General features: G+C 35.3%; 1 protein-coding gene across 1 annotated transcript; it reads right to left on the bottom strand.

Annotated features, from left to right (window-relative positions):
• Positions 1 to 47: 47 nt before the first annotated feature.
• On the bottom strand, positions 48 to 27,235 carry ALKBH2 (oxidoreductase, 2OG-Fe(II) oxygenase family protein). Its single transcript, XM_089817513.1, has 3 exons — positions 26,844 to 27,235; positions 1,293 to 1,409; positions 48 to 887 (listed from the first exon to the last, which is right to left on the bottom strand). The coding sequence occupies exons 1-3, from the start codon at positions 27,201 to 27,203 to the stop codon at positions 327 to 329; spliced, it is 1,038 nt and encodes a 345-aa protein (XP_089673639.1). The 5' UTR covers positions 27,204 to 27,235; the 3' UTR covers positions 48 to 326.
• Between the last annotated feature and the right edge of the window lie 89 nt (positions 27,236 to 27,324).

Below are 27,324 nucleotides of genomic sequence, written 5' to 3'. Positions count from 1 at the left end.
AGTTACATGGTGAACCCCAATAAAATGCTGGAATGTGAAACCCATAATAATAACATGTGAAACGCTTCTCTTTGAATTGTTATTGGGAAGAAGAACAGGTCAAATGATCCAAGATAACCAGGGAATGTTATGGCAATTTCTAAAACATGTATTCTTTAATCCTGCCATAATGATGAATAATATGCCCAAGTATCAAAATAATGAGAAGTATTAATTCACAGGTATCTGACAAAAGTGAATATCATATAAGGGGAAACACTATACTGGATATGACATTAAATCCTCAGTGGCAACAACCAAGCTTCCAATTGTAATCCATGGAAATGTCAACTTTCAAGCACATATCTAAATGTGAGATTTATTCTCAACCCCTGGATTTTCATTCTTTTGGGAACTGAATGTTCCCAGTCTCTCTGGGTGTAACCTTTCATTGCAAAAAGCGAGCCATGCTTTAGCATAAAGGAGTAATGATCTTCTGAATGTTTTGACTGAACAACTCTCTGTCCTGCTTTCAATTTATCAAATATGTTAGTAGATACTGACAAAGCTGAGTCATAATCTCTCTTTACGCTTGAGGAAGGTTCTGATCCAACTGAAATAAGGTTTGGTCTAGCTTTCACAAGTTTCAGTTCACTAGCATTTGTGTTTATTTTTTCTGTGTTATGAATACTTTTGTTTAATGCATTTATACCCTCCCCTCTTGACATCTTTGTTTTCTTCCTCCTCATTAAAAATTCACGCTCTGTGCCAAGTGTTACAGATGCTATTGTTGGAGTGGGACCATACAAGGGCTCATTATCAGAGTGCCAACCAACATAGTCGCTCCCATGTTTGTACCGATTCAACAACAAACTATTAAAAGTAGTCCCTGGAAGTGCTTCATGAACCTGCACATGAAAATTGCTAATAAATGAACATAATTTTGTAGATTTAAGTAATTCACAAATCTATACATGAAAATTGATGACAAAAAGCTCGCCACTATTTGGGCATGAAAATCCATCATAAACTTCTTACTCACAAAATGCATGCAACACACTTCCACCAGTGCCGTTTCACATACATCCATATCACAATTTGGACATCAAAATCAATCCCAAACTTCTTACACATAGCATAAAAGCAATCCACCTCCACCAATGCCATTTCACAAACATCTATGAGACAAATAAAAATGTAAAACTCCATGGAAATCACAATTTAACCAATGCCTCTACTGTGAAAACAGGATTCATGACAAACACATAACAGCAATGAACTTTAAAATATGAAAAAGGTATCGGTTAACTTACAGCTTTTAGTATATTTTTAATTGGAGGATAATCATCCCATGAATGAATTTCAGGCTCATATCCACTGTATTTGTATACTGGCAAGCCATCTTTGGCTATATAGCATGTTTCTCTTGGCTGCAGAGAGAAAAGCCAAACTATAAGAAAACACGTAGGGATATATGTGAGAGATGTTTATTGGTGTACATTGTAAATCAATCTTGTAAAGATTCCATTAAAAGCAGGCTGAATTATGTCTCATGGCATGTGGAAATTAGTACCTAATTGATATCAAGCACTACATGCAAATAATAAATAAGCCCAACCCTACACAAAAAACAAACAATTTCAACTATAAACAGAACTGCAGTATAGAGATTGTTAAGACACACACTTGCAAATTATAACCAAAACGAAATGCAAATGAGTTCAATTACAAACCTGGTTGTGAAACTCAAGAATGCACTTCTAGGTTCCATTTTAAAGGGTAAAAATTCAATAAAATATTAAAAAGAACACACTTGAAATTACTGATATTTCATCAATTTGGTATTAAAACAATTTGTGAAGTTGCAGGTTTCAGTAAAATAAACTACTTGTTCCTCCTTTTCATATTCTCATTTTGAATGCATGCTGCTGATAGCAGAAAAAAAAAATTTAGCCAATTAAATTAATTTCTGATTTGCATACCTGTGCAAGTTCATGTTTACAAGGCAGACAGTGACAAGCAAGAAATGTTATGCTTACATGTAACTTGTCAAAACCGCATTACATAAGCACAAATGAAATTAAACTAAGCATCTAACAAGCCACGACTCTTATTACATCATCCTTGGTTTGAGAGGGCTTCACATCGCTAGATTGACAGTGTCAAGTCGGGAATATTTCAAACGCAAAACGAGGATTTGAAACATGGAAGAGAAAATTCAGAGCCAAGACCTATGACTATGAATAAAGTTTGTTGAAAGCAAAAATGAACATAAATGATGGCTTGGCATTTTACTCCGAACTCGACGTCTTCCTAAACTCAAACAACAGTTTGAAAACTCCATTATAGAGCTCAGCATTTTGTAAACTCGCACTTCCATTAATGGTGATTTCTCATTTTATTTGTTATATTACAATTCTTTGTAATATGGAATACCAAATAAAAAGGCCACATATGTTTTTCGGGCTTTTGAGTTTGCTTTACACATATAACTGCATGCAAAGGCATATACAACAATGCCCAAAAGGTCCAATAGCATATCTTTCGGGGTATTTTGAATGTTTTACAAACAAAACACTTGTATTATAACATGCAACAGCCTTTCAAAGGCCAGACCAAAGACATTTTGGGTTTTAATAATAAATTACATAAAACAGGACATGTAATGACCCTTAGAAGCCTTGACTTAATACCTTTTAAGTGCACTTCAGAATTTTTAGAATGTGTTGCACAATATATCAATTGTAACCTTCCAATTAGATTTGAAAAAATCAGAATCCTAAAGGAAAAAATTAGGACTAAAAGAAAAACATATAAAAACTTATTGAAAACAAAAGAAATGAAAATAGAAAAACACTATCCTTCAAAAACAAAATGAATCAAAAACAAAAATGTTTCCAAAAACATACTTTTAGTGTTTATACCGTAGTAAAACGGAGACGCATCCCCCTCCCTATTTGCCCCACATCCCGGAGACAGGAACACACCGGGGACTTGGGGACTTTGTCACCCCATCCCCAGTGGTGCCACCAATTTCCGCCACCTCCGCCGAGGATGAGAGATGTCACAGTGTTTACTATTTGCTGATTCGACTATTTATGTTCAATGTTTGATGTTCCAATTCAATGCAATGTTCAAGTATTTACTCTTTTACATCTTTGTATCTTATATTGCAATACATATTTTCATAACTAGCATTTTAAGTACCATATGTATAGTATATACATCTCCCCTTGTCCCACGCCACCGTGCCCCCGCCATCCCCTTGCCGTCACCAAATTAAGGCCCCTTTTTCGCCCCATCCCAGAAACTTGTCCCCCCGTTCCACCATTCCCTTGTCCCCCAGGGCGATGTAACTATGGCTTATACAAAGTACTAAGAGTATATAACCATGCTTTTAATCGAATTTTCAATAAGTTTTATAGGGTTGATCATTAATTTCTCCAAAACAAAAATAATGACAACACAAACAATGATGCTGAAGATGCAACATTAAGAAAATGACATAAAATATGCTAAAATCTAAACCACAAGAATATCAAAGGGGACTCAACCACTGTTATAAATACAATGACATCTAGAGTGGCACCCAGCCTGAATTCATAACTTGGAATGTTGAAATCTGCAGCCTGCGCTTGGGAATCTAGAACCGCACTCTTAACTCATGTATTCAAAAAAGCTAACTGTGCAGAGGACTTTCTAAGTGACTCGAAAAGAAAATTGAAAGATCCCACACAATGGGGAGATTTGGAAAAACGGTCAAAATAGAGTCCTCAAACAGACTGGAAGGGCACAAAAGAACATAACACCAATATCAAGCTTATAGAATCGCTATATTGTTGTTTTTAGGAGGATTGTTTGCAGATGTAGTAACATTGCCTTCTTGGTATTTGTTTTTTAAATGCAACATTCTCTTATATTTATATGAAAGTGAGTTAAGTATAGACATGTCCCTTCGTGGGACATGTTTGCTCATTAACATAATCACAATCTTATAGTTATTTATAATTTTATATATATGATATCTCAAATATATTTTTTATTTATATATATATTTGCTACAATTTATCTCAGAGAAGCTAAAAATACATTAACACTCCCTCTTAACTAGGGAGGATAAACACATGACATATATTACACCATTAGTAATATTAGGAATGACAAATTTTAAGGATAATTTTGATCATAAGATATCCACCATTTGATATCAAGAGTATTGGTCTTGCAAAATATGAACATATGATATTCACCAAATACACTAAGTAACATTTTGATATTACATTTGATATCATGAGTATTGCTCTTCTAGAATATCAACACATGATATTCACGAAGTACTCAAATAAGGTTTGTTATCACCTTTGATATCATGAGTATTGGTCTTCTAGAATATCACCACATGATATTCACCAAATACTCTTTTGAGTAATGGTTTTACAGAATGTTGAGATGCAAGATATTCACCAAGTACTGTGATTAATGGCCTCTAGAACATCAAGTCGCATGATATTCACCAATACTCTGTGTAATGGCCCTCCAGAACATCAATTTGCATAACATTCACCATGTACTAAAAAAACAAATTATAAGGTATGTGCACACACATTCTCATAATGTTTGTCATATAAACATCCACCATGCAAAGTATAATCTATCATGATCTGCATAGACATTGTAAGATATCTTCATAATAGAAAATTAAATTATTGTAAGATTGTCACCTTTCATTAACTTCTGCAAATACAAGTGACATCATTTGGAAGCCATCACCTCCTCATGATGTACACAAGGGGTAGGCCCTTTAGAATCACATAGTCACGAGGTATATTCATGAATCATAGTCCTCTTGACAGCTACAATTTATTGATCACTGGATAATCCATCTCAACGTGGTTTACTCCCTTTGAATCTATATGACCAAGATCACTAAAAGTTGATTGAACAATATCCCCTATATGCTCCCTCTATTTCAAGGTTGCCTCTAAAGGAATGTCAGGCTCCCTCTAAATCTCAATCAATGTTCCTTATCTTGAATTAACATTCCTAAAGAAGAAAAGATCAAGGCACATAGCTCTTATAGTATGTATAGAAACACAATAAATAAGAGATTAAGTACAAAAGTAAATAAAGGTAGTTCTCATGATATAACAATCAAAAGATATGTATCTCAATTAATATCGTTGATGTAGATTACTCCAATGAGGGTCCATATAGTTCTTGGACTTGAATCTCCAAGATTTTAATCAATGGTTGACTGTAAGTCACATACTTTGATGAAAAACACTGCCCATGGAATTTTAGTGCCATCTATGGTAAAAGACTCCTCCCCTTTATCGATTTCATATATATATTCTCATTATAAGACCATGGGGAGGATATTTCAATCACTTGTATCATATTTCTTAATTCTTCAATATAGATTTATATTGATACATCGTAATTATATCCCATGATTTGGGATTTCCGATATACCCAAGATCCCTATAAACATAAAAATTCCATTATTAGGCTATCTGCCTTTCCCAATACGACCGAGAGTAATTAACTTTGTCTTATCCGATACACATGAGAGTACTTCCTATCTTCCCATTTGACCAACTAAGAAGACTCCTCCCCTTCGTAGAACAATCGTTGTTCGATCAAATCATCTTCCCTTCTGTTAGATTGTGCTATCATATCCTACTATCGCATAAGTCTTCCAATCACTACCACTTCCTTATTGCATTCTAGGTCAATCCACTTCCAATTGACTTTTTCATCTTCTGTCCTGAGCAAAAATCCTGATCTCTTCTAATATGTCGTGTGCTTTTAACATTATCGAGCATCCACCTTCCTTATATTGGTCACAACTTATCTCCTTACGTAAGCGCTTTAAATCATTCATTCCTTGAATCTGCTTTGTTTTCCTTTCGGTACTAGCCCGTAACCGTCCTTGGGATTGCTCTTCGACACATGTGCCTCCCTAGTGGTTGGTCAATGGTCCTTATCCTGTGCCATATCTGCATTTACAATCGTTATGTTAATCTTTCCTTTGTAAGTTTTTTGACATGTCATTTATTATTTTTATTCCTATCGTAGATTTGTTGACTTGTTTGTCCAAATGAATCCATTCTTCGAGTTGTCCATTTCAGATATGATATGTTCAATTCTATATATCTGCGATTTTTTTCCTCCACCTTTGCACTTCATAGATCATCTTATGATCTTTGATTAAACTCTAAAAAGATCCGATACTAAACTGAAATATGACTCCCTTAGATATAGTTTGAAGGCAATGATGGGGCCCATGCGTATCGATCTCATAAAAATGTGCCAAAATTGTTTTCCCAATGTCCTCAAAGCTCAAAAGGAGTTGACTTTCTATATGAAGCCTCAATGAAGCTCATCCATGATCTTTCATAGTTTTGCATATATGTGTTTGATCTATTTCAATATCTCCAAGGCTCAGAACTTCATGCTAACAATTTTTTAGAAGGGGTATGATAACCGAAAACTCATTCTAATCTAGATGATTACCACATGGACAACAAAGTTAGAAGTAACAACTCAAGAGATACCCGTTATGATTGATATTTTTGTGACTAAAAAATTGTGTAATGTATGACCATATGTTAGTGATATTTTTCAACTATATTGCAATCATTTCCTGTGTTGTTCCTATAAATAATTCTCAAAACTTTTATAGTCAAGTTATAAATACCCCTCTACTTATTACACAGTCCATGCAGATCTTGGTCTTTCTCGGGAACTTAGGAAGGAAACAATTCTGGCCAAATGAGCCCAAGTAATTCAGTTCTACACAACTCTGCAAGGGCTACATTCAAGAACAATGTGGTCTTCTCACTAACCATCCTAAAATCTCTTATCCCAGGAATTCGCAGCTGCTCTGATACCATGTTGTTTTTAGGAGGATCACTTGCAAATGTAGGAACATTGCCTTTTGGTATGTGTTTTTCAAATGCAACATCCTCTTATATTTATATGAAAGTGAGTAAAGAATAGACGCATCCCTTCATGGGACATGTCCGTTTCATTAACATAATCATAATCTTATAACTATTTATATATTTAATATCTCTAATATATTATTTATTTATTTATTTATATTTGCTACAGTTTATTTCAGAGAAGCTACAAAACATTATCATTTATATTTGAATGGACTTCTTTTATAAAATGGTTCACAAAGCATCACCTCCTTGTGGAAACTCAATAGAAAGAAAAGAAGATCGTAGAGATTACCATAGTAGTGTCATAAGAATGTTTCAATCCCGGCATAAATTGAAAAATGCAAGACCATATGTTTCTTATGAATCTCTCTCTAAGTTCAAATAAGGAGAGCTACCCCCTCAAGTAGTAGTTTGCCAAAAAACAAAAAAGGAATATCGTTTTTTAACTTCCAATATGATTAAAGATGAAAGATAAATAAAACTTAAATTTACATTAAATATTAAGACAAAGAACAAACTATACAAACTTCAGCAAAGAGGCAATTGCCTCTCCCAAACAACACTCATGGTGGAGACAGTTGGCAACTAGTCGAAGGCAAGAAGAAAAATTGTCAAGGAAAACCCCAAGGAATGGAGCAAATCAATCTAGATGTAGCTTTAGGAGCCAATTGGATTCTATTATGGAAAAGCCAATGGATCATGTTGGCTAAGGAGAAATTGAGGCAGCAAGAAGCCATTAGGGCTTCCGAACAAAGGATGCATCAAGAAAATTTTAACAAAAGAAGACAACAGAATAAAGGCATACTCACAAATAGGATATTTTTCCCAAATTTTCTCGCAAATAATTTTCATGAAATAGCATATAGCTTTTGCAATTAAAACCTGCAAAATAAACCAAATAACCAATAAATATTCATTAAAATACCTCAAAATACGTTATTGCATTATACATCAACAATACAATAACCATATATCAAAAATCCAATTTTGAATACAGTTACACAATCAAACTAGAGAGAAAATATAAAATGCACCTGTAATCCCAAATGTGAATTCTGATGCAAATCCACCACAAATGATGAATTGGAGCTATGTCCAATCCACACAGAAGATATTGTAGGTTTTCGTCCTCAAGCTTCAACAAGAGGAGGCTAGAAGCTTCCCAAGGTTTTCCAAAGAGAAACCAGAAAATCAATCTCAAATCCAAGCATGCCCAAAAACGAAAAAGACTTCCTCTTTTAATGCTCAACAATGACTCTTCAGATTCTCATTCTTTCGTCTTATTTCCCCCTTGTCACCTTTTCCCCTCTTTAATTAAAAGAGACTTTTTAACTAGTTTTAATTTAACTCCAAAGTCACTTTTAATTATTTTATAGGATGGACTTGTAATTTTCCAATGTCCCTGAAAAAGAGACATTAAAGTCCTCCCTCCTCAAGATTGCTTGTCCTCAAGCAATCAGTACCGGGATCCCATATAAATCTGTAGGTAGCTTTAAAGCCCATTATGAGAAAACATTTTGGCACATTGCGAAGCAAGGTGTCCAAATGCAACTCATCCATCAACCAGATCCTTGGTCCCATGTCAATCTATAAAGTATTGTTGCATCTGTAGGATGCGTGACTCTAATCATAAATTTGTGACTGTGAAGCATCACAACATAATCCACAAAAATTGTAAAAAATATATCCTATTAATACCTAGATCCCAAACCAACCTATCAGCATGATCCTAGGTGTAGGAATTGATGATTGATGAACCTCCAACCTCCTGAATTAGTCAGTTGAATGAATGGAGGCCAAACACACTGCCCACTACCAAGGAAGTCAGCCCATCATGTCTTGAGATCAAAGAGCCAAAAAACGTGGCGATTCATGCAAATTTGATGATTCGGCAATTCGAGCAAGCCCAAGCGATTTTTTTGACTTGGCAACTCATCTTAGCGATTTTGTCAAAGATCACCAAAAATTGACAAAATTAACCCCACAAATTGTTAATATGGTAAAAAATTACCAATTTTTTTAATGTATATGAAGGATTTATTGTTCATGTTCCTTCTTTATATATGTTAGGCTTTATCTTCTATTTGATGATATTATAATGTATTTAAGTAATATTCAATAAAGGGTGCATGAAATAAGCTTTGTATCATTACAATTCCAGGGTTTTTTCACTTTGTTGATTCATAGCCGATTCACAAGTCAAGTCAACCTTGCCAATTCTAATATGATTCTGAATTTTGGTTCTTTGCTTGAGATGTCTATTACATCCCAATTTTTGACCTAATTTGAAATATAGTCGTTGAGGTTCACATGAAGTCAATTGGCAGTTTAATTTGTTATAATCTGGCAAAATGGTAAGATAATTAGTCATTATGATTTCAAGCGAAGATAACATGCTAGTTGATCGTTAATCACGAATTCATGGAATTGAGAAGATGGTTAACCGTTATGATTAATTATGATTAAATAATTTATTATGATAATATAATTTAACTGCGGGGGATTTCCTTGCAAGAAACACGTCGAAGGGGTGGAAGCATTATCAGAAAAGAATTAGGTAGAAGCATCACCATCACTGGGCAGATGGGTAGAGGACCTAGCAACTTGAAACAGGATACATATGTGGGACCCACATGAGTTATTTAAATAAATAATTTAATTAAAATAATTGAGTTAAAATATAAAACATATCTCAAAGGATTCTAATTTATCTTTCATCATATTATTTTAATAAATATTTATGTACGTGCAAAAATGATTTGGCACCATTATCATTTAATAATTTAATAGAGGATGTTTATTTGTACATGTAAGATTATAATAATATTCAAAATTATAATAACATTTAAATTATTATAATTTTCAAATTATAATCTTCCAACTCTCTCTCCATGCTTTTTATTTTAATATGCTTGCTTTTAACCAATTAACACTTGGCATGATTAATTGATTTTATATTTGGCAATTCGAATTGTCTTAATCTTTCCAACTTCTCTTCCAACCTTTTTATTTTCTTTTCCCTCTTTATTTCTTTCCTTTTCAATTCGAATTTATGATGTATTCGAAGAGTCTTCTTGAAAACCGATGGTAGCCAAAGGGTCACGGCTGACCATTATAAAGAGTATCATGAATCGTATCCAAGACGACTCTTTTTTCTTTTTGCATTACATCTACCTTTAGACCCTTCTACTTCGGCGTTTCTCTACTCTCCCCCCAAAAAATCTGCTATGCTTATTATCGAGAATGTGACGGGCATTGCATCCAGCAAGCTGGAGATGCGCTACTATTAAATTGCCCTTTCTGTGATGTTTGTAGTTTCAAATTATATTCAAAGCCCTTCCAATCAACGTTAAGGCTGGGGCTGGATAAGAACATGTGATCAGCTCTTCTGCATTACTAGTCTAAGTTAATTGAAAATCCGGATTGAAAACATGGCTGATGTGATGAATCAACCCTCCATTCTAGAGGAGCTTCAGCTACCTGGCTATGTTCCCATTTTTTTCACCCGAACTTACATTGTTGGTGTCTTTTTTTTTGGCTGCCTCCTCTTGGTTTTTTCTATTGATTTGGATTTCATCAAGTATGCTTTTTTTATATCACTTAATTTTATGTGGGCATATTTTATGAGGTACATCGATCATGAAAACTGATAGTTATCTATCATGCAAATTGTTAGCTATTTGTTTCCACAACTTATGAAATAAATGCACTTGTCAAAATCCAAAATAGCATAATACAATTTGAAGAATACCCTTAGATATTGATATAAGAGATCTGATTTTGTCAAGATTTGCAGTTTTCGATTGCTACTAAGTGATCTGCCCAAACGAGATTTGATGTTGCTTTGTATTGGTGTTGATCTACATCTTGATATTCTCAAAAAAATAGTGTATGCGTTACATAGGCATTATGGGACTTTGGCCTGATGAAACATATATGCAGATAAGTATTTTTGATCTGGTGATTATCTTGAGCAGAGAAATGAATAGAAAATGTACGCGAAATCGCATCTCACAACCACAATCAGCTTTACAAATAGCCCAATGTCTTGCTCTTGATTTACATTTGATTAACCACGAAAATACTTAAATTCTAGATTTGGAGGACAGAGATTTCGTTGTAGTATAAAACAATATCTATGCACCACATGTGTTTCCTCTTCTTTTTCAATCTGATTCGACATATTCTCCTCAGTCGGTTAAGACTGAATTAATAGAGATAATCCTTTGTGCTATCTATTGATATTTGAAGTATTTATGATTTTTTCCATTAATAAAATGATCCTAAGTTCACACCAATTATACAGCCCATTCAAAAGGTTAACCATTCACTATTTGATACTGAAATTATGCTTCCAGTCAGGGAACGAGGGCCCACAATTTTGCATGCACCAAGTCCAATGGCGAAAACAATTAGGAAAAAAAATTTCTACACATCCCTAACCCAGTCTGTCTGCTTGTGTAACCAAGTTCCAATGAGAAAACCATGCAATTCCCTGAGTTTGTTTTAAGATTTTTTTAACTCTGTTGTAATGAAATATGAAGATGCCTTCCTGTCAGTACATCCCGCAGAATATAACCTCCAATCAGCATTTATGAGCATTCACTCTCAACACCTTCGATAGGTAACTTCTTCCTCACCATGTTGTTTCACGTTACTTTGCCTTCAAATTTTCCCCACTTGCAAAACTAAAAGTATACAACTCGGTTTACATCTTTGCATTCATAACTTCCACCAATATTGGATTGTCCTGTTTGAAGTTTTAATTAATGAAGCGCCTCTTTAAACAATGTGAATAGTTAAGAAAATTAATTCTTAAAAATTACACCTAGAACCTTACGTTGTTAGTATTGAAGGAGAATTGTTTGAACCCAAATATATTCATGCCCCAAAAAATTTCCAGTCACGACCACCTTTAAGAAATTGCCAAAACCAGGAAAGACATTCGATGGAAATGATTAATATAACACCTCCAATCAACCCATATTCCTGTTCCAACTATCAACCCAATTTAGAAACAGATTACTCCTTGCAGAGATGGTGAACGCATGTTCAACTAACATATATAGTCCACCAATTTAATAATCAAACTTGCATCCTTAATTAGTATCATATTCTCCCCCCAAGTATAACTTGCGGTCCCCACACACACATGGCCATAAACGCTAACATTATAAGCCATTGTTAAATATTTGCTCCATGACTAAAGTTGGGCATAGATGCAAAATTTGAATTCTTTCATTAACATGGCACCAAAATAGTCACTATGGGAAACTTATAGACGCCACCCTTACATTCACGCCATGCTCATCTTTTGTATTGACGACAAAGTCGGGTGTTTTGTTCTCAAACTGGTCAATGTAATTCCAACTACATGTAAGGACAATGACAGAAAAAATCTCCTGTTGTTACTGATTTCTATACCATGTGTGGTAAATTGGACGTAGCAGACACTCAATTGGCTTGTTTTTCCTAGCTTAAGACGACGCAACTTCAATCGCTAGTGCTTAAATGAAGTTTCTTCAAAACAAAATATAACACTTGCACCAAGACTATATTGTCATAATCTTGGAGAGATAGTTGCAGCCACTTGTCTGAGGCTACATGGGTTCTTGGGTGTTGCAGCTAACCGATCAAGCCGATGATAACAAGGAAGCATTAAAACGTTACCATCTCTCCAGTTAATCGTCAAAACTTACTCAGAATGTAGAAATGTCTAATGTACTATAGACAATGAAACATTTATTTCCAAAACATCTTCTGTCACTCGTATTCTTATTATTTATTATTTAATTGTTTAATTATTTAGTTTTATAATTTAGTTTTGACTCAAATATTTTGTTTACATTAATGCAAATCAGTGAGAAAATTGTATCTCTCCTACGAACTGCTGATGGGGAGAAGCCCTCTATAGGCTACATATATAAGGGCATGGATAGGACCAAGGAGGCCATTAGAGCCCAATATGCAGGAGTGTCGGAGAAGTATGGGCCCGTTTGGGACATTACTAGTGGGAGATGGCAGATCCAGCTCCATAGGCCCATCCATGCAGTTGCCTATTACCTAAATCCAACATATCGTTTCCTTCTTGGCTTCAGGGCAAATGAGGAGGTTCTAACCGGCCTATACACAGTCATGCAGGGGTTGAGTGGTGATGGCAATGCCTCCACTACAACCATTAAGTTGGACAAATTCAATAATAAGGAGGGTCCACTTTTCTCTAGTAGGATAGCCATAGAGGCTCACACATCATTACAAACAAGTGAGAATAATATATTCTTAAAGTTAAATGTTATGACTTATGCATTTTAGTTTTTGATTTTGTAATTTAGCCTTAAAGTTGTGCTTGTAAATGAGACTACTTATTTTTCTTTTCCCTTATTTCACATAGATGGTGGCAAATGTTTGGGCAATCAACCCCACATCTTCAGAAGATTGTCGTCCTTATTTTGAGTCAACCTAGCAGCGCTTCTAGATGTGAATGCAGTTGGTCCATGTTTGAGCATATCTACTTGAAGAGGCGAAACAAGTTGTCTGTGCAGAGGTTGAATGATCTTGTATTTGTTCATTAGAATCTCCACTATAGGACTGGACAAATTTTGGCCGTTGACTCTATGAAAAATCAGGCCAACAAACTTCGTCCAATCATTCTAGAGGAGATTCATCCAGAGTCAAAGTGGCTCACTAAGGCTATAGATGTAGCAATCTTCACTGAGGAAGACCATGAGTGGGTTGACCAGGTAGATAGAGAGGTTGAGGTTGTGGCCATGGCAGAGGAGGAAGCTAGAGCATGTTCAGGCACTAGCAAACGCACACGTGCATGCACAAAGCACGTCATAGACACATGCCCTAGTGATGTTCATGCACCCATCTCACATGCGGGGGCTATGGCTCATCGGTCTTCTAGGACCTACATTAGATGCCTTTGTAGAAGGCATATAGGATACTCAGAGGCTGAGGGTGAGGCTGCGGCCGAGCTTGAGGATGATGATGAGGCTTGAGCTAGAACCTTGTTTTTTCATTTTCTTTACAAATAGACATACATTTCATGGATCTTCATCTTACATAAATTTATGATTTGATGTCATTGGTTTTATGGATCTTAATCTTACATACATTTATGATTTGACAACATTTATAATTCTTTATATCTATGTCATGACTCATTATGATCCTATGATTTCTATTTACTTAAGCTACAACTTACATTTTACGTATGTGATGATTTATCAATTAGGTTTCTTGTTTATGTATGTTAACTTCTATTTGATGATGTTATAGTGTTTTTAAAATTATATTCAATTAAGGGTGCATGAAATAAGTTTTAAATCATTAAAAATAATTAATGTCAAACGGTTTTTTCACTTTGCCAATTCATAAGTGATTCACAATTTGAGTATGTTAAGTTCTTGAGATCATTGCTGCAAATGTACTTAACATTGCCTGTAATAAGGTATATGTTTTCCATATGCAACATCCTCTCATTTATATTGAGCATGGGTGAATGAATAGACATGTCTATTCAATAAACAAATAATTAATAATACAATCTTATATATATATATATATATATATATATATATATATATATATATATAAAATAATAAGCTTATATCTCACATAATATTATATCTCATATATAATCATATGAATAACCATATTGTTATCCGACAAAAGCTACCAAACATTAACACTCCCTCTTAGCAAGGGAGGATAAACACAAAACAAATATTACACCATTGGTAATATTAGGAATTTAAGAATATCTCAGAAGTTTTCCACCATTAATATTGCATACAATATCAAGAGTATTGATCTCCAAAATATCAACATATGATATTCATCAATTATTCAAACTGAGGGTAAGATATCACATTTGATATCAAAAGTCTTGATCTCCCAAAATATCGACATCTGATATTCATCAAGTACTCAAAAATAAGGTTTGATATCACATTTGATATCAAGACTATTGGCCTCCCAGAATATTATTGATATTCACAACTTACTCAAAACGTTTAGATATCACATTTGATATCAAGAGTATTGGCCTCCCAGAATATCAATGATATTCACCACTTACTCAAAACGTTTAGATATCACATTTGATATCAAGAGTATTGGCCTCCCAGAATATCAATGATATTCACCAAGTACTCTAAGAGTAATGGCCTCCTAGAATGTTGAGATACAAGACATTCACTATTTACTCAATTTATTAGATCTCATAATACAAGTTGATTGTAAGATCGTCACCTTACAACAACTTCTCCCAAATACAAGTGATGATCATTTGGAAGTCATCACTTCCTCATGATATACATAGGGGATAGGCCCAGACAAATGTCACATGGTCACAGTCCTCTTGACTGTGACAACTCTTTAAACATTAAAAAAACATCTTAGCAGGATCTACTCCCTCTTAATCAATAAGATCGGGTTTACTGAAGGTTTAACCAAATAGGATCCTCAGTCTTCTCCCTCTGAATCTTAATCTCCCTCTTTTTCTTGCAAGAACATTCTGGGAGGAAAAGATCAAAGCAAATAGCTCTTGTAAATAAAATTTATTTTAAACATATATGCATATATTCAAACTTCTATATAAATATTAAATTGATATTTTAAACATATTATTTCATTATTAATGCCACATATAATCTAAAGTGACCAAAAAAATTTAATACATATTAAACAAACATCTTTGTTAATAGAGAATTTATCATACATACCTTACAAAGGGTCTACAATACCCTTATGATATTTTTAAAAAAGGAGCAATTTGAAAACAATAATCTTTCATTCTATTTGATATCAATATTGTAATAAAAATAATAATAAATATTATTTCTTTTCTTCCAACAATATAATTAGTCTATTGTTTAAAATGATATTCTTTTTGCATCACTATATAATGATTTTCACTTTATTTTATATTCTTAACAAAAAGAATATCATATTAATTAATTATAAACAATAATATGTTTCTACATACCCTCATGATAAGCTCATCTTACCTTTTATGGTGATCAATGAGATGTCTTTTCTATTTTAATTTTCCTACTCAATCTATTGAATCCCAACTGATCATGTGTTCAACATCATTAATTCTTCATTATTGCCATAAGGAGGCATTCGTTAACATCAGAGAAATGCACTAACTCAAAATACATGAGGTGAATGCATTTCAAATAGTCATCCAAGTTATTGTACCAAGTAATTACTCTGATCTCCTTTGGTTTAACAATTGACCAGAGCTCAAACAATTTTTCTTTGAAATACTTGGATTTATTAAGAATATCAGAATGGAGATAAACTGGATTTCTTTCGTATTTCTCATCGTTTGGGCCTATCAACCAAAGTTTGACATCTGCAGTGGTTGTATCTCGAAATTGAATCAGCGACCATATACAAGAAAAAGAAGAGTGGGATCATCCAATGGAACCATAGGGCTCGATTCCCAAAATGTATGACCTTTAGACACGAAAAACCATATGAATTTCTCTCGCACCCGATTTGTCGGCCACTGGATGCCATTGCCGGTTTCTTCTTGAGAGCTTGGCATGGGTGCAAAGGATTATTGCTAATCCGAGCCCCAACAAAATTTATTAAGTTAGCTCTACAATTTATTAGTTAGAATAGCCCAGCAAATTATGCTTTCAAACACTAAACTATTTTCCAAATCTCTGGCACTCGAAATTTCTTTTCGAAATATTGTCACAATGAATTATTTGCCCTGCCTAATACTGGATGTTTTCCTATAACTCTAACCCTAGAAAATTTTACATCTTCAACCCTTGTGAAGGTGGTCTAAGCTTGGACATTTATTTCATAACAGATTGAATGAAGAGAGAATATAAGTTTGGTACATTTGAACCTGCTCTGATACCATGTTAAGTTTTCTGGATCATTGCTACAAATGTACTAAGCATTGCCTTTAATAAGGTATATGTTTTCCATATGCAACATCCTCTCATTTATATTGAGCATAGGTGAATGAATAGACATGTCTATTCAATAAACAAATAATTAATAATACAAACTTAATTATATATATATATATATATATATATATATATATATATATATATATATATATATATATATATATATAAAAGCTTTTATCTCACATAATATTATATCTCATATAATCATATGAATAACCATATCGTTATCCGACAGAAGCTACCAAACATTAACAGAGTAGGCCTTGCCAATTCCCATCTGATTCCAATTTTTGGTTCTTTGCTTTGAATACACAAAGAGATTCTTTTATCAATCGTTGTGAGAGGCTCTATGATGATGTTGAGATACAACTTAGCCACATTCAGAGCCACTTTTGATGACATGGAAGAAGTGCCAACATACATTGACTGTAATGTCCCCTTTTTCTGGGACATTATAATTTTGTGTGGCCAGCTCACTTCGACTAGGTTTCAAGGGCAAAAAATCTTTACGAGTTTAGTTCGAGATTTGGCCTAGACATTTCCAGTTCCAGACCCATCAGAGCAGTTTTGGCAGGTTGTCCAGATACTTACTATTTTTAGTAAGTAGTCAGAGCTCAGTATTTTCGTTACCTCAGTGCTAGGTTGGAAGTGTCTCGTCGAGAGCTTTCCAACGAGCTATTGCACATGCTTATCAGAGGTCATTTGGTCAATTATTTTAATACCTGATGACTATATGATTTACTAACTAAGTGACTATTAAAGTTCATTTAACTCGTAACTTTATTTAAAAGGGTACTATGTTCACTTAAGTGACTAAAGGACAAAAAAAGTGTTTTATCCCACATTGCTTGAATGAGCGTGCATCACATTGGAAAAAGTAATAAAAGCACAACAAGCTTCACATGTGAGGATATATGAAGATTATATTATTTAAAACAAATATTAATCTAGAGCTGGAAAAAGTTGCTGGTTATTTCTTCGAGGACGCAAACCCTTGAAGAAGCATTTGAAGGTTGGATGCAAACCTAGCCTTCTTACAGGTTTATCTACATTTGCCAATCTAAATGTTTTTACTGTTTGTAAGATTGGATAATTTGGATATTTGCATGTTATTGTATTGCTGTTGTATAATACAGTAACGCATTTGATGGTTATCTGAGTTAACTCCTAGTTTTAATATGTATTTTTGAATATTGGTGGAAATAAATACACTTTTTTTTCCTTTATTTTCTCATATGCTTATCTGCTGATTATGAAAGATTAATATTCTGGAATTTGGATTAAATATTGGTTTACTGTTCGGATTTGAATCTGCACTTAAATATCAAAGGTTTGGGGAAAATATTCGTAAAGGGATATTACTGTAGTATCAGAGCCAAGAATCCTGCCATCTTGTGGAAACATACACGAATATTTATGAAAAGAAAGCTCTTTAAGCCTGGTTGCTTATTGTGACTAGTTTAAGACTGGGAGGACGAAATCCCTTTAAGTCCGGAAACATTCTAAGGAGTTGGATGTTACCCCAGCTCCCTTCTTTCAAGTTTTACAATGGTATAGGGCAGGAAAATCGGCAACTAAGTAAGTGCATTTGTCTTTTTTTTTAAGAAGTAAGAGCATAGTGAGTCTACAGTGAGAGAAATTTGCCAAGGTGGATGTCCAGGCAGATTTGAGCAGAATATACAGACCTTTGGGTTTGAGCTCTAAGTTTTGAGTTTTTTAAAAACAAAAAAAACTCTCCTAGCTTGCACGAGTTTCAAAACTTACAAAGGCGTTTTCCTTCCATTCATACATTGCAAGAGTTTACCTTAGCAGCTGATACACAGACGTGTTGTTGGAAGTGAAACCTAGCCATTCTTATACAGTCGGCAGCCAACTGGAAAGGTGAATCACATGAAGGAAGGTTTGCACGATTGACATCAGTAAAACGCTTGAACAAAGGGTAGGTTGCGACCACACCAGTCGAATTTAGTCCAGAACAGATGCAAACTCCATTCTTAGGCTGAGTTAGGGATCAGTCGGTGTATCACTCCAAAGTGAGACTCGCGCAGTTTAAAACCCGTGTGCAGGTTATAATTTGGCAGACATTGGTATCACGTGTTTTCCAAATCGTCACAATATGGCTCATTCGCACAGCTTTAGGAGGGTTTTAAGATAGTGTGAAAGCCCTGGTGTGCTACGGAAGCCATCTTAGGAGGAATTCCGAACAGGAGAAGTCTACCACGTCGAACAGTGGGATAATTTCTGGGCGTTCAATAGTGGCTAAGTCTGCTACAAGGAAAAAGTGAACCTTCTATGCATTTATCAAGATTGAGCTCGACTCCAAGTGGTGTTCTCAAGTAATCGGGTTTTGGCGTTGAAGTTCCAGTCAAGACGTTTGAAACGTGGGTTGCCTCCAATGTTTTCCAACCACATTACAACTATGGGTCTTTTGCTATATATCCCTACTTTTCATTGATTAACAGACTTGTGATTTAATGTGTATTTCTGGGCACCAATTGTTGTATGTGGAGATATAATGTAAAACGATGTCTCTGAATACTACCTTTTTCAAAATACAAGGAAACATTTAATGTCTTGCTGTGCGTAGTTTGATTTAGTCTTGGTTTTCAAATTCGGTCTGAGACTTTCATAATAGGTTGGATTTCTTAGTTTTTTGCTGAAGTATCATCTTCCATTTAAAAACTTAAACAGTGATTTGGATTTAATTGAATAGCCTGGTTGAAGGGGTCATATGGTGTTTTGGGGTGGCAACTGTTTGATGTAATGTTCAGATACTAAACATACAGCATTTTGAGGAAAAAATCAAGTGCAAAATATTACAATGGAATCTTACAGGGTTCGTGGTGAGAAGAAACAAAGCTGAGAAGGGCTTTGGAATCACTTGCAGCTAAGGAAGCTGAACTCGAACACTTAAAGAAGACAAGTCTATCAGATGCAAATCCAACATCACCAAGTACGAGGACCCTATACAGCAGTTGGTCACAACAGATCTTAATGAACGGATGTTATCATTCTCCCCTCATAATTGTATTTTTCTGAGAATTCATGAAAAGCAATGAAGGGAAATTGCACAGTAAGTGCTAAATGGGCATATTGAAAGTGCTAAATGGGCATATTGAAAGGAGTCAAGGAAAATTCAAGAAAAGGTAGTTTGTAAATGGGCATAATACCAGATGCTCCACCTTATTGCCCATGTAAAAGGGAACCTTTAAATGAATGCACCTGGGTGCTTTAAAGATAGATTCTATGCTGATATTTTCAGTGAATGCCAAAATGACGAATTTGAGACAAATTTGAGTTTGCAAAGAGGTGACAACATGGTGACATGTGAAATGGTTTCGAAAGAATGAACAAAATTGTATGGCAGGATAGTGTTGCTTAATCTCCATCAAAATGAGGTGAAAGCCAAACAGGACAAAGCACTAAATGTTTGAACAAACAACTCGAGCAATTGCACGTAATTCTAAATGGATTATTCATGGCAACTATTTGACGTAAATCTCCAGTTACAGATTTCAGAACTATGCTATTGAATGCAGTAAAGATTATTACAGTGGTATCCCATAGTGTGCTTTTTAAATTTGTAGAATGCATTATTTTACATGCAATTTAACATGTTTGAAAATCTAGGCCTATGCAATTTAAGTATTGGGACATAAATTGTAAATGGGAGTTACTGCAAAGACATCCTAGCAGTCCAAACAAAAACATACATTATCACTGCACAAACTGAAGCATCGTATCAACAAGCTTGCAAACTGCTTACCAAGATTAAAATGGGGAAAATACCCGGCTATAAGTTGCAACAGCAGTTAGCCCAAAATTTCCAATCCGATATGAGGGCCGAAATAATGAGCATATATGATGAGTACAACAGATTTCCTCCACAAATTCAGAAAGAATTGCCCTTCATTAATTATGTGGACTTTCAGCTAGAACTGCAAAACAAGACGGATATGATGAGAAACAAATATTATGAATTGGCTCGAGATCTCCTTGCAGAGGACAATTACAGAGATTTGCAGAGGGAAGATATCAATCAACCTGATAGTAGCACTAATAATGACACAAGTATATTAATAGGTAATTGGGAGACAGAAGTAACTTATGGAGTTGTTTACACTAGTCCTTCTGATGAGCAGGTTAATGGCCCATGCAGTAGAGTTGACTAAACCACCAATATTGGCAACTCCAACATCTTATTTGGTGACATTGAAATTAACTTGGATGAATTTTATGATGATACTAGGCTGGAAATTATGTCAAATTTCGAGGAGGAGCAAATGGACCGCAATGTTGGCAAGATAGATGATCTAGCACACGTTGAGTTAGAGGATATATCTAAAAATGTTGTTCCCCTGAGTGATGAAAAATCAAAAAATTCTATGGGGAACAGCCCACTTGTGTTTGAAGGAGATGGTCAAAAACCATTATCACTCCTTGACTTATTGGATATGCTTTTGGTCAAAGAGGACAAGATTGTCCAAGTGTTGACGAGAATGGATGATTCTTCCAATTTGATTGAGGATCTCATACGGAAGATTGTGATACAAGAGAGGCATGGGAATGTATGTGGTGTCACAAGTACTCTTCTACATACAATTTTTTAAACTTTAAAAATGATAAAATATGAGTACTTGCAACTATTAATGGATAGAGATCTAGCGATAAAATTTGGAAGGCACAAGGAGAGTGAGGCAGCCACTTCTGAAGAAGATAACCAGGATTCAAGGGCACAAGAAATCACGCAAATCATTGAAGGAATTTATAAAGTGGGTAGATGTGAAGGCAAACAATGTGATTCAATCACATGTTCCCCATTTGAGGCTTTCCATGGTGAGAAAAATTCTATAGATCAGCAAGTTGATGAATCTGAAAATTCTAATTTTTATGACAGCAGCTGTACATTTTCACAGGAGCACATGGTTAATGATACAACAAGTGAGGATAATTCAAAGATTACAATTAATGGTGAACCTTCTTTTTACGAAGACTTTGACGTAAGCAAGGGTACTTATGGTGGAGTAGGAAGTTCAGATTTATCCTTAGCATGCTTTGAGGGATTTTTCAGCTTACTCAAAGTTTTATCACCTAGCTCTTATGAGATGGTCACGAGCTACTTGTTGATTGATGATTTTACTTGGTATATTCCAGCTATCAGTGGTTTGTCTGTGTATGTGGTAGTATATTCACCAATTCTATTTGGCCATTAGGGGTTAATGAGTTATTTACAGATGAATGGGGAGAGCATACATTACCCTACATACCACATGAGGTGTCTACATTTTTTACTCAGCTGTATACTAGAGACAGTGTTAGCATGCATGATGTTGGTGATTCACCAACCACTCTTTCCTTTACCCAGGATCATATTGTTTGGGAAGTCAGGGATCCAGGTGTTAATAGTATCTTACATCTGGCAGACTATGATCTGTTGCTACACAGACACATGATCATGATCTGTGTGTTTCAGCTTTTTAACATATCAGAGTTCCAGAGATTAGGACTACTCCTCTTTCACCAGAGTGATATGGCGATGGAGTCGGATTAGTCGGGTCTATCATTGTCATTGGTATAGTTATCGCCGGAGTGGTACAGTAGTACAATGGTACAGATATCATAGGAGCTGGTCAGTGGTATCTCAGTCAGCACACGAGTTCTCATTTGGGATCTAGGGGGAGCATCCCTATGCATTGCCTTTTATCGAGGAGCTAGGAGGAGAGTTTGGTCATTATCATCTTGGGATGGATATTGGTATATTGTCGAGCTCCCATCATCACTTGACAGTAGAGACTCGCAGGGTCACTCATGGAGTGAGGCATTCATTCTAACTAAGGGTAGTGGCACACGGGGTAGCAGCACATGGCCGTTGGTGTCCCTTTTTGGTGAGACTTGGGATCCTCACATTCAGTTATTTGGCACATTGATTCCTATTGTACTGTTTCACCACTCTGAGTTTGGGAAGATGCATGGTGGGGTACATCGGCTAAGGAGTAAAACCGCATTCTCAAGGCGAGTATGGGATCCTGGCATTTGGTTTCTACAGGTATGAGCGGATTGCTTGAGGGCAAGCAATCTTTGAGAGGGGAGACTTTGTAATGTCCCCTTTTTCTGGGACATTATAATTGTGTGGCCAGCTCACTTCGCCTAGGTTTCAAGGGCAAAAAGGTTCTTTACGAGGTTTAGTTCGAGATTTAGCCTAGACATTTCTAGTTCCAGACCCATCAAAGTAGTTTTGGCAGGTTGTCCAAATGCTTACTATTTTTAGTAAGCAGTCAGAGCTCAGTATTTTCGGTACCTTAGTGCTGGGTTGGAAGCGTCTCGCCGAGAGCTTTCCAACGAGCTATTGCACATGCTTATCAGAGTTCATTTGCTCAGTTATTTTAATACCTAATGACTATATGGTTTACTGACTAAGTGACTATTAAAGTTCATTTAACTTGTCACTTTATTTAAAAGGGTACTATGTTCACTTAAGTGACTAAAGGACAAAAAAGGTGCTTTATCCCACATTGCTTGAATGAGCGTGCATCACATTGGGAAAAGTAATAAAGGTACAACAAGCTTCACACATGAGTATATATGAAGATTATATTATTTAAAACAAATATTAATCTGGAGCTGAAAACAGTTGCTGGTTATTTCTTCGAAGACGCAAACCCTTGAAGAAGCATTTGATGGTTATCTGAGTTAACTCCTGGTTTTAATATGCATTTCTGAATATTGGAGAAAATATATACACTTTTTTTTTCTGGATTTTCTTGTATGCTTATCTCCTGGTTATGAAAGATTAATATTCTGGAATTTGGATTAAATATTGGTTTATTGTTCGGATTTGAATCTGCACTTAAATATCAAGGGTTTGGGGAAAATATCCGTAAAGGGATATTACATTGACACATCACACATCTGATGGAGACTCGTATCACAATATAAATAAATGTTAAAAATGAAATATCATGCTCAGCATCCTGAGCAAGAACAACCACCAGCAAGTAGAAATTTATTTTCAAGCTACCAGCTTCAACACTTGCACAATGTATTCACTGTAAGTAACCTTGCAATTGAGTATGAAAACATCTAACTTTGAAAGGAAAAAATTAAGAATTAATAAAATCCTATAATTATTGAAAAGAAAATAAATGAAAACAGAAAAACACTATCCTTTGATGACAAAAAGACTCAAAAAAAAAAAAAAAGTTTGTGAAAACAAACTATTAACGTTTATAAAAAGTACTTAGTATATAACCATGTTTCAATCATCTTTCCAATTAAATTTAGCTTTTAATCAAATTTCCAATTAAATTTTGTGGGGTAGTTGCAGCATTAAGAGAATGACTCAAAATATGCAAAAATCTAATCCTAAGGCTAAGCAATACGAATATTGAAGGGGACTCAACCCAAATTGAAAGATTGCACACAATAGGAAGAGTTGGAAAACAAGTTAAAATAGAAAATCAGGTAAGGGCATGAATGAACATACCATCACCAAGATCAAGATTATGGAGTCGCTATATATTTGAATGGACTTCTTTCATACAATGGCTCATGAGGCACCGCCTCCATGTGGAAACTCAATAGAATGAAAAGAAGATTGTAGAGATCACCAAAGTACTGTCATAGGAATGTTTCAATCCTGTCATAGAATGAGCAATGCAGATCCATATGCTTCCTATGCCTCTCTCTATGCTCATGTTTGTAATTTTCCAATGTTATAAATAAGGGGAGCAGCCACCCCTCAAGTAGCAGTTTGCAAAAAAAATATCACTTTTTTATTTTCCAATATGATTAAAGATGAAATTTAATGTAGCATAATCTTTAGGTTTTAAATATGTACAAATTCATGTTTTTTATAATTTATTTTTAGTATGAAGTTACCTAAAATGTATTCAATCCTCACAAAAAAATTTGGTGCAACGGCTTACTGTGTCCAAGTCCCTATATCTAAGTTGGTTACTTTGTTTTAAACCAAGCAATCGCACATCTGGCCCTGTTACTAAAAACTGGATACCGACAATTCTCTCACTGCCCATGGGGTGGACATGGATGTTACAAAACCTACTAAAGCTTGGTGTATCATGCAAATTCAAATTCTTTTTGAAGTTAAATTGTTTTCATACACTAGTTTTGTGTATGATTAGAGTTATAAGGTAATATCCTCTCGAGGTGGAAGAAAAGACAGGAGTCTCATAGTGTCCATGTTGCAGGAATTTACTAACCTTCCCTACATGCAAAGGTAGGGAACTGTTGTCTTTAAAGGAAAACCACCTAAGCCCGTAGAGTTATGAGATATAGGTTAAGCAAATATGTGACTAATAATCATATTAATTTAAATGGCAAAATTTATTATGTTTATTAAGAAAGATAGCTATTGGGCTGCATACATTTAGAGCTGCATTTAGGAATACTTCTCAGCACTAACTGTTGGATTTCTTCGTTAAATCTCATTGCCTGAGCCTCCCCAACGCCACCCCTGTTACACCCTGACTTGTCAGCAGCTCACTTTGTTTTTGTCAGTATTATCCCAACTAGCACCTAACGTAACAGTCAGTTGGATTTACTCCAGCAGATAAGATTAAATCTGATTTTAATGCTTTGGACAGCAGAGGTTATCAATAAAAGAACGTTTCCAAATTTGGATAGAGAGAGAGAGAGAGAGAGAGCAGCCAGTTTGTACCTTGTTAGCAGCAGCAAGGAAAGTTTTTTCTGTTTGTACTCTGACTTTTGGGAGGCAGCAGTTGTTGGTATTTGCCCTGTTGAGCACTGATTGCTCAAGGCATTTCTGAGAGAGCTCTTAGCAGCTCCAGGCAATATAGTAAGCAGCCTCAAATTGCTGCAAGTTTAGTTTGAAGTTTGTAGTTGCAAACATTAATTTTTTTCTGAGTTTATATTTTCCATATTTGTAAGTGTAGAATTTTGTTTCAGATTTGTAATAAAAAGCAAGAAGATAAATTGCATATCTCCAACTCTGTATTTTGGTTCTCTCCATTTACGTTTTATTCCGCTGTGCATTCTAGTAATTGGAAAAAAAGTTGCAATCTCTATGTGTATGCTCTATTTTGCTCTGCCCTGTTTTTGGGCGAACTGATTGTATTTGCTAATTACAGAGCATCTTAGTGTGAGTTTTCATTTTTACTGTGCTCCTACTATAACGTGATTATAGTTGTGCTAATGTTTCAGTTGGGAAGACCAGTCCTACTGCTTGTCGTCAAGAGACGATAACTCATGTGACATATTCAATAGAAAAAAATTCATCTTGAACTGCTGGGTACACTTCTCGAATTCAACTTGCGCTTATTAGCATGATCGCATTGAGAGCCAAGTTCCAGAAAATATAGGAGTTAATGCCGTTGACCAAGATGAGGCATCCCCTTTGATCTAGAGTTGCAGCACGAATCACCCTAGCACTGCAAACGATGAAAGCCCAATAGACTCACATCTGCATACCAGGCAAGAGATTTTGTCCTCTGTGCAGGATGCCAAGTGCAGTTGTCAATAATGGGTGACAACTACCTCATGCTCTGAATTTTGGGTTGTCACCCTTGTGTGCAAAGAACAACGCCGGGCTGTTTGAGGCCTCAAAACAGAACATCGGTATTTCTACATAGCTAAAACATTGGGCTTTGTGAAGAGTGCTCTGTTGTATTTCTAAAGTGGTGGATTTAAATAATGTACAGGCAGGCCCAATTTTTGGTGGCTCCATTAACCTTGTTGAACCTCTAGGATTGCAGCTTGAGCTTTAACCCAAAGATGACGACAGGCTTGTCAAACTTCCTCGACATAATTCTTGATTAGTTGTATGGCACTAACGAAGATCGAAATGCATTTGTTTCCCGCGCATTCAAAAGTAAAGAGCCCTTTATTTTAACGATTATATTACAAAACAAAGCTACTTCTGAGACACTTAATTTTCGGGAGCAACATGCTTCAAAGTGATTACAACATAGAAGAAAGGTGAAGGAATTGAAACCTGAGAACAAATACGACCGAAGATGTGAAGAGAAGGTCTTGTCCAGGGAATGTGTTGATCCAGATAAGTCATCCACTCGAAACTCTCCTTGTGAGGGAAAAATTGGGGAAAATATTCGACCTCCGAACCACCTCCCAGTTCAATCCGAACTCTCTCTTTGGTGCTATACATCTTTCTCTTTCGCTTAAATGCTGCTGTGCAAAGTATATCTGAGAATTGGCTCGTGGAATTAAATTTGCTGTGGGAAGTATGAGAAGATGCCTCGCCGTTTTTTAAACTGACAATAGCAAACCATTTTGAAAATGTATTCCTTTTTCTCAAACGTCGCTCCACTATTGAGAGGAGCGAGAACATGCACATCCTAATTTTGGGGTTCTAATTTCGGGGATCATGTGGGTTGGCAAATGGTTTGAGGATCTAATATGTTTTATCACTTACTTAGATTCGAATTGAAAAGTATTTTTTGATAGTTCTATGATTT

Source organism: Cupressus sempervirens, chromosome 3, assembly GCF_028749045.1.
Source record: "Cupressus sempervirens isolate cs-2001-9-10 chromosome 3, ASM2874904v1, whole genome shotgun sequence".
NCBI classification, from domain to species: Eukaryota; Viridiplantae; Streptophyta; class Pinopsida; order Cupressales; family Cupressaceae; genus Cupressus; species Cupressus sempervirens.
Note: the sequence above shows the minus strand (reverse complement) of the source record. Positions and strands in the feature narration are given on the sequence as shown.

Bases quoted from the DNA above. Each gene is read 5' to 3' on its own strand.
- ALKBH2 (XM_089817513.1), bottom strand. From the start codon at position 27,203: ATGTGCATGTTCTCGCTCCTCTCAATAGTGGAGCGACGTTTGAGAAAA. The intron at 1,410-26,843 runs GTTTCAATTCCT...TTCTCTCTGCAG, and splicing joins TCGGTCGTATTTGTTCTCAG to CCAAGAGAAACATGCTATAT. The intron at 888-1,292 runs GTAAGTTAACCG...TTTCATGTGCAG, and splicing joins TTAAAAATATACTAAAAGCT to GTTCATGAAGCACTTCCAGG.